The sequence below is a fragment of the Sus scrofa genome, chromosome 2, assembly GCF_000003025.6.
Source record: "Sus scrofa isolate TJ Tabasco breed Duroc chromosome 2, Sscrofa11.1, whole genome shotgun sequence".
NCBI classification, from domain to species: domain Eukaryota; kingdom Metazoa; phylum Chordata; class Mammalia; order Artiodactyla; family Suidae; genus Sus; species Sus scrofa.
This window is the reverse complement of record NC_010444.4, coordinates 72,149,889-72,162,772: the sequence shown is the minus strand read 5'-3', so window position 1 is coordinate 72,162,772 and position 12,884 is coordinate 72,149,889. Positions and strand designations below refer to the sequence as shown.

Sequence of the window (12,884 nt, the reverse complement as noted above, 5' to 3'; positions counted from 1 at the left end):
TGTCCCACACAATAGCCTGGGTTTTGCACCCGCCCATGGAGCTGTTTGAAGGAAGCTCCTAAACCAGTGTTGTTCCATCGCCTCTTCCTCTCCCCTGGGGTCTTATTCCTTCAAATGTGAGCTAGCTGTCGCCTGGGAGTGGGGGGGCTGCCTTAGGTTGAGTTCCTCAAAAGCAGAGTCTATGGCAGAGATTAGAATCCTTGTGACTTACGGAGAAAGCAAAGAAAAAGAGTGAGAGAGGCAGGATGTATGAGGTGGTCCCATGAAGCCTGGCTTCAGCCTGCACTCACCAGGGACTCTGGAGTATGAATCGAACTATGGAGGTAGAGGCCTTGTGTCATTCAGTCATTGGTCCCTTGGGGACTAAGGTATAACCTCCCTCAACAGGCAGCACCTTTCAGAGGAGTTCCTATCGTGGCTCAGTGGTTAATGAACCCGACTGGCATCCATGAGGACTCAGGTTCGATCCCTGGCCTCGCTCAGTGGGTTAACGATCCAGCGTTGCTGTGAGCTGTGGTGTAGGTCACAGACAGGGATCCCACATTGCTGTGGCTCTGGCATAGGCCAGCAGCTACAGCTCCAACTGGACCCCTAGCCTGGGAAACTCCACATGCCACGGGTGTGGCCCTAAAAAAATAAATGAGTAAATAAAACCCGGCAGCTCTTTTCAATGAGGGTGATCTTGGAGAGACAGCAGTGGCTGATGGCTTGAAGCAAGATCTTCATTCTTTGCTCAGGAATTGAACCTGTGCAGCCTGGGTAAAGACCAAAAATCCTAGGCACTAGACCAGCTAGAGGCTAGAAACAGAATTTTTCTGATTCTTGCACCCTCTTGAAAGCAAGAAAGTTTCAAGGAAGCCAAGACTGTAAAAGCAGGTGCAAAGTTTACTGCCAGAGACACAGTACAACATAGAGATGGAGTCTATTTATCTAAGGCAGGAGCAAAGCAGTGACACACACCCAAAAGGGGAGCATGAGTGTGATGTCCCCCTGAATGAAGAGTGCGCCAGAGAGGTGATGTAAATCCCTTACATAGGACATTTCTTCTGGGGCTTTGTTTTCCTTGGGCCAACTCTCTTGTTTCCTTTTTCTTTTTTTTTTTCTTTGTCTTTTTGCCATTTCTTGGGCCACTCCCGCGGCATATGGAGGCTCCCAGGCTAGGGGTCAAATCGGAGCTGTAGCCGTTGGCCTGCACCAGAGCCACAGCAACGCAGGATCTGAGCCATGTCTGCAACCTACACCACAGCTCATGGCAACACCGGATTGTTAACCCGCTGAGCAAGGGCAGGGATTGAACCTGCAACCTCATGGTTCCTAGTCGGATTCATTAACCACTGCTCCATGACGGGAACTCCTAACCAGACCTAGGGCCCTCCCTGATCTGTGTGCCCATCTTTTGGCCAAGAGAATGCCAGAGCAAAGGGGTATGTGATGGTATGGAGACTTATTATGGTCTGGCACCCCTCCCTTTTTGACCCAGAAGGGTCTCTCTGCACATGTGTAGTTGATGTAACCAACACACACAGCAGCTGGCATGTGGGTGCCCTGTCCTGATCAAGGGGGCCACCCAATAGCGCCAAAAATGTTCACGGCAAGGACTGGGGGAATAGCCCCTAGAAGACAACACGGACCTTCATGAGGATAATTGCTGTGGGGAAACACCAAACTGCCCTGGAGGCAATGCTGTTTCTTGCCCTATATCTTTTTTATTGAAGTATAGTTGACTTACAATGTTGAGTTAATTTCTGGTGTACAGAAAAGTGTTTCATATATATGAAGATATATATGTCTTTTCAGGTTCTTTTCCTCTCTAGATTATGACAAGATATTGAATACAGTTCCCTGTGCTAGACAGTATATCTATTTTACATATAGTAGTGTGTTTCTTTTAATTCCAAACTCTTAATTCCACCCCTCTTCCCCACCTTCTCCCTTTGGTAACCATAAGCTTGTTTTCTACATCTATGAGTCTGTTTCTATTTTGTAAATAAATTCGCTTGTGTCACATTTTAGGTTCCACATATAAGTGATCTCATATGATACTTGTCTTTCTCTGGTTGACTTCTCTGCAGATGAGCATCTCTAGGTCCATCCATGTCATTATTTGGTTCTTTTTATGGCCAAGTAATATTCTGTTGTGTATACATACCACCTCTTCTGTGTCCATTCCTCATCTTCTAAGGAAAGCAAGCACGAAAAGCAGATTTTGGAAGTGGGAGGGTCTGAGTGCTTCGCTCAGCTATGGCAATGTCCAGTCCTTAACCCTCTGCACTGGGCCAGGGACCAAACCTGCACCTCTATAGTGACCTGAGCCACTGCAATTGGATCCTTAACCCACGGTGCCACAGTGAGAACTCCCAACACTTTATATTCTAAAAGACACATAATCAACCTGACTATCTTCATTAATCCTCTGAAGGGGTTATGTGATCCATCACTGTTGTGTTTAAATGGAGCCCAAGTGCCTGGGTTCAAATTCCAACTCCACTGCCTCCAGGCTGCGTGACCTTGCACAAGTTGTGTAATATCACTGAGCCTGTTTCTTCATCTGTGAAATGGGAAAAATAGTAGTATGAAATAGTAATAGTAGTAGATGAAATAGTAATAATAGTAATAACTAGTTATTAATTATTAATTAATAAGTAACTATAGTAATAGTGAATGAAATGTAATCTATTTCATCCTGAGAATTAAATGCAGTCATGTCTGTTAGGTGCTTAGAACCCTGCATGGCGCACAGTAAATACACTGAATGTTTGTGAAAAAAGAAAGTGAAACTCTCAAAACCCATCATACATCTATGGTGGAGGGGGAAAGGTTTTATGTTTAGGGGGAAAAGTCCATCAAGTCAGATGTCAGGACCTCTTCACTGAGCTTTGGACCTGAGAGGAAGTCTGACTTGTCACCTCCAGGCATGCTGGAAATTTTCATGAATTTCTGAGGAGTTACTTTCTCTTCAGTTTTTTCTCCTTGTTATCTCTCTTCTCCAAGTAGGAGAAACTAGAGACGTCATCGGAAATCTTTTGCAGAAGAGACCCTGCATCATCTGTCCAACCACCGCCTGGGGTTCAGCTTGTTACTGTGTCTTGGGTGAGAGCAGAAAGCTGAGCTGCACATGGACGGCATCCCCTTGTGGTCACACACGGATCGGACACATGCCACCTGCTACCTTTCCCGTGAAAAATGAATTCTGTCTCCACAGAAAGAAAGGGGAACATGGGGGGAATTCTTAGATCCAGAGTCCAGTATTGTATGGGACGTGCAATTAAGTTCTCAAGAATCCTTCGTAATGATGAGGGAAATAAGTGGATTTTCTTCTTCCAGCCTTTACCACCTTGCCCAAGACGAATTGGCGGACCTCTGGATTCAGCGTACTGATTCTCCTTTGGTCTTTCTGTTGCATTTTATACTCCCAGACATCTTGCATTACTTGACATCTGCATAATTCAATAATTCTCATGTGAATTAATGTGAAAAAGGGGGGTGGCATTCTTGTGATGTGAAAATACATCACCAACCCCGCTTAAAGATGAATTGTCACTGGGAGGGATTTTGTAATCAGGTCACTAGCAACTTCCCATTTTCATGGCCTGATAACTTTTTGAACCTCCTCTCTGCCCTGGTTAAAGATAATTTTGTTTTCTTAGTGTCATCTCCAACATGTCCTGTTATAAAGCCTCCCAAACAAAAACAGCATGGTCTGTCACAGAAGTGATTGATCTTATTCGTTCTGTTCTACTGTTTGTAATTTCTTTTCCAAACACATCTTAGGTGTGTTTTTCAGTGCTCGAATGAATAAATGCATGAATAACTTTGTTACCAGACAGTGTTTTAAATACCGTTTTTTTGGCTGCACCTGTGGCATGCAGAAATTCCCAGGCCACGGACTGAACTCGAGCCACAGCAGTGACAACACCAGATCCTTAACCCACTGAGCCACCAGGGAACTCCTAAAAACCATTTTAAATTACAATGACAGTAAATTTTAAAATAGCAGCCAAGAGTTACCTTAATTCATTTGAAAAGATTGTGTGTGCATTATTTAAAGTTATGGACAAAAGATTTTGTTGCTTTTCTGCTTAACCAGCTCAGCTGTCTCCTCCATATGGTAGCAGTATAACCGGAGTTTATGATTCACTCCATTTGCTGGCTTTGAAATTTTTTGATTCTTTTTGAAAAGTTAACAGGGAGAGTCCCATGGTTTCAAAATATGTGCCGACAGTGTGACTTTTTTTTTTTTTTTCATTTTTTTTGTCTTTTTAGGCCCACACTGGTGGCATATGGAGGTTCCCAGGCTAGGGGTCAAAATGGAGCTACTGCTGCTGACCTACATCACAGCCACAGTAAAGCTGGATCCTTAACCCACTGAGTGAGGCCAGGGATCGAACCTTCGTTCTCATGGATACAAGTCGGATTCGTTTCTGCTAAGCCATGGCGGGAACTTCCTAGAGTGACTTTTTAATATTGTGCAATTTCAAATTTGCACAGATGAAACTTGCATAAAATGACACACTTTTTCAGGAGGACGATTTGGCACTAAATCTCCAAATTTAATATGTCCATAATCCTTTCTTTTTTTTTTTTTTTTTTTTTTTTTTTTTTTGGTCTCACTTGTGGCATATGGAATTTCCCAGGCCAAGGATCAAATCCAAGCTACAGCTGCGACCTACGCCACAGACATAGCAAAGCTGGGTCCTTAGCCCACTGCAACGGTCTGGGGATGGAACTTGTGCCTCCACAGAGGCAATGCTGGATCCTTAAGCTGCTGTGCCACAGCAGGAACTCCCTTTTGCTAGGAATTTATCCGAGGGATATTGTGATAAGTGTGGCTTAGAAATACAAGGTCATGGGATATAGAAATGCAGGTGGATGGGGTATGTTCCCTCACCCTGATTTGCTGTGATGTATCAGATGGAGGAAAAAGGCATACTTTGTATATGAACTGTTACCTTAAACCTGTAAACACAGTTACAAACCACTAAGCTGCCACACACTAGGATAAACCAAGGCTGATCCCCACCTGCCATCCCGCACTGGAAAACAATAGCATTTGACTCCCTGTGTCTCTCTGGTGTGTACTGGACTATTTTGTGAATGCCCCCAGGTCACCAAGGCTCTCTCACTGCTGAGGGCAAAGAGCATCCATGAGCAAAGGACTGCTTGGAAGCATCAGTTGGGAGCAAACAGTGGCTAAAAGCCAAAAAAACTGATCATCCTTTGAATGAGGCAGCACAGGGTTCGGTTGACTCTCGTCGTGCTTAATTGCTCATTTTGCTGATTGTTTGTTAAATAGTTGAGTGAGAATAAGCGTGTCTATGGCAAGCCAACGTCAGCGGCTCACAATTTTTTGGGTCGCCTTTTTATTTTGACATTTTGGGCTCTTTGCTGTAACCCAAGCCAAAAATCTAAATGAAAGACTCTTATGTATAATACTTGGCATTTGGTCTAAATAGGACAGACTTATTCCAAAACATTGGGTAATGACAATCCATTACAATCCATCAGGACTGTTTAAATAATATGTTGTTTATTTTTTTAGATTACATTTTTTTCTTTTTTCATTTTTTTTAAATTAAAGTATAGTCGATTCACAGTTTTGTGCCAATTTCTGCTGTAAAGCAAAGTGACCCAGTCATACATATAGATACATTCTTTTTTCACCTATCATCTCCCATCATGTTCTAACCCAAGAGATTGGACACAGGTCCCTGTGCTGTACAGCAGGACCTCATTGCCCATCCATCCTAAATGTAATAGTTTGCATCTACTAACCCCAAACTCCCAATCCATCCCATTCCTGCCCCTCCCCCTTGGCAACCACCAGTCTGTTCTCCATGTCTGTGAGTCTGTTTCTATTCTGTAGATGGGTTCATTTGTGCCATATTTTAGATTCCACATATAAGTGACATCATATGGTATTTGTCTTTCTCTTCCTGACTTACTTCACTTAGTATAAAAATCTCTGGTTGTAGCTAAATAATTTATGACGTATCCACGCACTGTTATAAAGATACACAGTCAGGTTTTTAAAATGAGACATATTTTCATGTACTTTTTTATTGGCTACACCCATAGCATGTGGAAGTTCCTGGGCTAGGTATCAAATCCTTGCCACAGCAGTGACAACACCAAATCCTTAACCCCTAGGCCACAAGGGAACTCCTTCATGTGCTCTTAATAAAAAGACCTCCAAGGTATAGGTGTCAAGTGCAATAAAAATAAAAGCCTATGTGATTCACTGATTATAGCATGGTCCCTTCTCTGTTAAAAAAAAAAAGTTTACAAATAGGCAAATTTTACAGTGTCACTTCCCATCAAAAATGTTGAGTGAATTGAAGAAAAACCCTCCCTTTGCTCCAAGCAGATAGCATGACAGATATTATGTCCCAAATATATATTAAAAATACAACCCACATTACAAACAAAAATAAAGGAGTTCCCATTGTGGCTCAGTAATAACAAACTCGACTAGTATCCATGAGGATGCAGGTTTGATCAATGACCTTGCTCAGTGGGTTAAGGATCCAGTGCTGCCATGAGCTGCTGTGTAGGTCACAGATGTGGCTCAGACCCAGTGTTGCTGTGGCTATGGTGTAGGCCTGCAGCTGCAGCTCCAACTCCACCCCTAGCCTGGGGAATTCCCTATGTGGCAGGTGTGGCCCTAAAAACTAAACTAAAATAAAATAAAAACAAACAAAATAAGCATCTCTTCGCACTGGACATGGAAATTGGATGCCTGGGGGCTGAAACCATGGGGACAAGAAATAACACCTGCTGGGAACTAGCTCCTGGAAAAAAAAAATGGAAAAAGCAAACTTCTTGGGTGGTTGACAAGTCTTTGTGTTTAAGTCTCCCTGATGTTGCTGTTATTCTCTGATCCAGGACAGTTGCAAAAAGACAGAATAAACAAGCCAGATATTCTAGGTGTGCTGGCTTGGACCTCTCTCTATCCACTATTTCTTCTCCCTTCCAACATAAAGCCTGTCATAGTTCTTTTTTCTTCTCTGCTTCTCTCAACCTTTTGGATTCATCAAGAACTAGCGTGGCATCTACTTCCTGCAAGAACCCTCATTGAAATTCATCTCCTTTATTTTATTTCGGTCCTTATGGGATGACTTAACATCTACATTTTGTTGGCTGTTTTACAAATGATGTGTCTGCTTGTACATCATGCCTTTCTGGATGATAAACTGCCTGAAGCCAAGTATGAAAGAGATAATAAAATGTTTCCTGCCTCCACTTAGAGCATTATTTCTCAGCGCTTTTCACATTTGTGGCTGGATAATTCTCTGCCATGAGAGCCAGCCTATGCATTGTATGCTATTGAGCAGCAACTCTGGCCTCCACCCACTAGATGGTGGTAACTTTACCTCCCCACCCTACTAGTTGTGACAACCAAAAATGCAATAAGGAAATAGACACCTCACTGCTCCTTCTTGTTGCTATAAGCATGGTCCAATAGCTAGTTGTCACTTGTGTGTCAGCTTTCCTCCATGACAACTTTTCCTATGGCTTAGAGGATACACCCTACATGCCACATGACTCCATTCCCCCACGACCACCCTGGCCATAGTCAATTGCAACCGTCTGGCCACCAGGAGGGGGTTCCATTGACTTTCCCTCCAACCAATTAGATTTTCTCTCTTTAACATTTGAACTAAGAGACTAGGAGAATGGACTTGTGAGGTGCTCTAGAAAAAAAAAAAAAAGTCATTCTAACTATTAGAGAAAAAAAGGAATGACACTTGTTAAAGTACAGTAAGGCAGACTTTATTCAAGAGGCCAGGATTTGTGATGGATGTGGGGGCCACTGGGGTGGGGTCTTGCAGTGGGAGAGGAGCTTGGACCCAACTCTGACTCCAGCAAGGTCAAGTGGAATGGATGTGAGTCAGTGGATGGAAAATTTCTAAGTGGAAACATCTTAGGGGGAAATAGTTGTTCCATGAATTCCCAGAATTCTTGCTAAAGGCAAGTCAGGGTGATGAGACATGGAAGGTGCCGAGGTATCAAAGGTGGGGATTTTGCTAAGCTTATTTAGCAGGATTCTTGCTTAAACTGGATTCTACAGACAATGAAAGGGAGACCCAAGTTTGAACCTAGTCAAGCAGGGATCAAGAAGAGTCTCTGTTAGAGGTCCCATCAGGCTGGCCATGGGGGACTCTGTTTACCAGGTGGAAGAAGTCAGTTTTCAGACAGAAGAGGACAGATCAAAGTTGTAGGAGAAAGGAGCTATAAAAATGCAATTCTCTATCACAGCTATTAATGGCTAGAGTTTAGAAGTCTTACAGACCCAAGTGGGGTGGAAGGCGGGGTCCAGTTCCACCAGCCCTGGGCAAGTCATTCAGTCCTTTCTAAACTCCCCTGCTGCCACAATCCCTGAATTTTTGGGATCTTAGTTGCTCCTCTTGGAATAGCATAGCCTTCCTTCAATGTTCATGTGAACCCCACATTTACTGCTTAGGAAAGAGACAAGATGTTTAATCTCTAACCCAGAGTAAAAGTTTTGCTTATTGAGAAAACCATCAATTCTCCAGCAAGAAGCCGAGGCTGGCAACAAGCTTCTCTGATGGGCATCTAGGCTGGTATGTGGGTGAGAGCACAACGTTCTATCAAGAAGTGTCCCCTACAAAATAATTTGGTACAGCCACTATGGAAAACAGTATGCAGTTTCCTCAGAAAACTAAGGATAGAACTACCATATAATCCAGCAATCCCACTCCTGGGCTTATATCCAGACAAAACTATAATTCAAAAAGATTCATACACCTCTATGTTTATAGCAGCACCATTCACAGTAGCAAAGACATGGAAACAACCTAAACATCCAACGACAGATGAATGAATAAAGAAGATGTGGTACATATATACAATGGAATACTACTCAGCCATAAAAAAGAATGAAATCATGCCATTTACAGCAACATGGATGCAACTAGAGAGTCTCACACTAAGTGAAGTAAGTCAGAGAGAGAAAAACAAATGCCATATGATATTATGTATATGTGAAATCTAAACTGTGACACAAATGACTATCTATGAAACAGAAACAGACTCACAGACATAAAACAGACTTGTGGTTGCTAAGCGGGAAGGGGTTGGGGCAGGGTTGGAGTGAGAGGTTGGGGTAGCTGATGTAAGCTATTATGCATGGAGGGGATAAACAACTAAGCCCTTCTGTATAGCACAGAGAACTATAATCAATATCCTAATGATAAACCATAATGGGAAAGAATATTTTAAAATATATATATGTATATCACTTTGCTGTACAGCAGAAGTTAACACAACATTGTACTTCAAAATACAATTAAATGCTTAAAAATGAAAAAAAAAGAAGTAAATCCTTAGAAGCTCAGAGATTCAGAAATAGCAAAGTCTGGTATTTTTATGTCTACTTGGAGCAGGCAGTGTTAAGTTAAGAGCAAGAGACAGGGTTAGAAAAACCCCTTTCAAAGTAATTTCTGAATGTCAGCAGTAGCATGAAAAAGGGAAAGAAAAGCCATTTCTTCACACATCAAGTGCTGAAAGTCTGAAATCTGGAACTGAAATGTTCCTGTTTCACTGTTAAGCCATTTCCTCATTTACTTACACCGAGTTGCATGTTTTAATGCTTAATATCTAGTCCTATGGTTTTGATTTGGTTTATTTATGTTTTTCTTTTCTCCCCAAGCTTTCTTGAGGTGTGTGACTGACAAATAAAAATGATTTAAATTTAAGGGGCACGATGTGATGTTTTTTAAAAAATTATTTTATTGACGTATAGGTGATTTTCAATGTTGTGTTTGTTTCTGCTGTACAGCAAAGTGATTCAGTTACAGGCACACATATATACGTTCTTTTTCATCTTCATTTCTATTATGATTTATTATAGGATATTGACTACAGTTCCCTGTGCTACACAGTAGGACCTTATTGTTTATCCATTCTATACAATAGTTTTCATCTGCTAACCCTAACCCTCATTCCATCCCTCCCCCATCCCCTGTGCTATTTTGATGCACATATACATTGTGAAATAGTCACCAAAGTCAAGTGAATTAAACTATCCATCCAGGTAAATAATTCTTTAACATTTTTGGTGAGGCCAATTAAGAACTACTTACTCTCTTAGCAAATTTCAAGGATACAAGACAGTATAGTTAAATATAGTCACTATACTGCACATTAAAGCTCCAGAATTCATTCATCTTGCACGCATAATTGAAATTTTATATCCTTTAACCAACATCTTCCGGTTTCTCTCCACCCCCCAGCCCCTGGCAACCATCATCCTACTCTCTGCTTTGGTGTATTTGTTTATTTTAGATTCTGCAGATAAGTGAGGTCGCACCATATTTGTCTGTGTCTGGTTTATTTCACTTAGCATAACATCCTCCAGACTCATCCAAGTTACAAATATCCAGATTTCTTTCTCTAAGGCTTAATAACATTCATATACATACATATATTTATATACATACATAAATACATCTATATTTCTATCTATCTATCTATCTATCTATCTATCTACATATATCTGGTTGTGGCTCAGAGGTAACAAACCCAATAGCATTCTTGAGGACACAAGTTTAATCCCTGGCCTCACACAGTGGGTTAGAATTTGGTGTAGCCGTGAGCTGTGGAGTAAATCGTAGACGTGGCTTGGATTATGCGCTGCTGTGGCTGTGGTGTAGACTGGCAGCTGCAGCTCTGACTTGACCCCTAGCCTGGGAACCTCCATATGCTCCAGGTGCGGCCCTAAAAAGACACACACACACACACACACAAAAAAAAAAAAACTCACAAAAAGTTTACTGACATATCCTTGACATATAAAATTGTATCTATATAAGGAGTACAATTTGATGTTTTGATGTATGTATACATTGTGCAAAGACCAAGCTGAATAACTTATTCATCAGTGCTACATAGTTACCATTGTGTGTGTGTGTGTGTGTGTGTGTGAGATGAGAAGGTTTAATTTGAAACGTACCTCTAAGCAATTTTCGAATACACGATATAGTTTGTTCACTATCATCACCAAGCTGTGTTAGATCTCCAGGACTCATTAATCTTACATACCTGAACCTTTGTACTCTTTGAGTACATTTTCCCATCTTGCCTTCCTCCCAGCTCCTAGCAACCACCCTTAATGACCTCATTTAATCTTGATTATCTCTTTAAAGGCTCTGTCTCTGAATGCAGTCACATTCTGAGGTCCTTGGGGTAGGACATCAACTTATGAATTTGGAGGGACATCTTTCAGCCCATAATACTCCCCCCATTTGGGAGGTGGGAGCACCAAGTCCCAGAGAGATTGAATCACTTGTCTGGGGGTCTATACTGGGAAGCCCATCTGATGCTCCATCAGGAACATGGAAACAGAGTTGGAAGCTATAATGGATTCTTCCTTGGGTGGCTCACAGGAGGATCCCGTGCTGACCGTGATCACCTATGTGGGGCTTAGCCTCTCTCTGCTGTGCCTGCTCCTGGCCGCCCTCACCTTCCTCCTGTGTCGATCCATCCAGAACACCAGCACCTCCCTCCACCTGCAGCTCTCCATCTGCCCTTTCTTGGCCAACCTCTTCTTCCTCATAGGCATCACCTGGACATAACTCAAGGTGGGAGAATTAGCTGATATTCACTTGAATGAGAACATTTCTAGTGGCTTCCCAACTACCTAAAGCCTAGTGGGAGCAGCTGGAGGTAGGAAGATGGAGGGCAAGTCCAAAAATTTGTCTGGACAGTCTGCCCCCTTCATGGGCAACAACCATGGCTATCACTGCTGTCAATGATCTTCTGGGAAAGAGTGTTAGCATGGAGTTCCCTGGGTCCAAAATGGTGAAAATCACCTATCTTGTCCAACTGATTTATTTTAACATGGTTAACCCGAAGATTAAGGAAGAACTTGGTTGACCTCACACAATAGGTTGTTTTGAATTTTTAGAAAGAACCCCAGTGTTCTTCACTCAATCCAGGGCACACAAATCTAGACCAGCACTTTCTAAGAGGACATCCCATAAGGATAAAAATGGTCTATACTTAAACTCTCCAATATGGTAGCCACTGGTTACATGTGGCTATTAAAACTCTTGACACGTGGATGTGACTGAAAAGCTGAATTTAAATTTTGCTTCAGAGAATTATCTACCTCGGAGGACAAGATGGCGGAGGAGTAGGGGGACACGCTCGCCCTCTCCCACAAACACAACAAAAAAAGCACATCTACAGAAGAAATGACTCGCACAGAACAACAACCAACCGCTGGCAGAGGAACCTAAACTCCAATAACGGCAAGAAATTCGTGACATTATTGGGCAGAACGGGAGAAAAGAGGAGAGTGAGAGAAGGTGAATCCGAGCGGGACGGGCGCTCCCGAAAGGGAACTGCGGAGGAGAAAGGGATCCCGCACCCTGGAAAGTCTCCTACCGGGGGAAAGATCAAACGAACCGGAGGAATCTCCAGATGCAGAGAAGAGTGTAGCAGTAAGTCGGAGTACGGAAAAACGATCAAGAACCCAACGGACCATCTGAACTACGGGCACAGTCACCAAAAATTGAGACGCCTGGGTGGGGGCTGGGCACCGAATCCTCGGCTCCAGAGGTTAGTCCCCGGAAAGGGCCGGGGGACGCCTGGGTGGGGGCTGGGCACCGAGACCTCAGCTCTGAAGGTTGGTCCCCGAGAGGGGGCCGGGGGACGCCTGGGTTGGGGCTGGGCACTGAGACCTCGCCTCCGAAGGTTAGTCCCCAAGAAAGGGCCGGGGGACGCCTGGGGGGGGGGCTGGGCACCGAGACCTCGGCTCCAGAGATTAGTCCCCGGGCTAGGGGGGCGGGGAAGAGCGGAAACTGCTTGGGAGGTCTCTAAACCATTTGACGGGGCAGAGACTGCCTGGGAGACTAGAAAAC

The 12,884-nt window shown here is 43.1% G+C and overlaps 1 protein-coding gene across 5 annotated transcripts in view; it reads left to right on the top strand.

Moving 5' to 3' along the window:
* The window catches only part of EMR4 (EGF-like module containing, mucin-like, hormone receptor-like sequence 4), a 50,953-nt gene extending 43,714 nt beyond the window's left edge, over positions 1–7,239 (top strand). For 2 of the 5 annotated variants that reach the window (XM_021083948.1, XM_021083945.1), the window contains one exon: positions 2,995–3,824. In XM_021083948.1, the coding sequence (XP_020939607.1) occupies positions 2,995–3,004 (10 nt within the window). In that variant the 3' untranslated portion in view covers positions 3,005–3,824. Of the gene's footprint in view, positions 1–2,991 lie in introns of all 5 variants that reach the window. The other 3 variants (XM_021083947.1, XM_021083946.1, XM_021083944.1) reach the window with 2 other exon arrangements.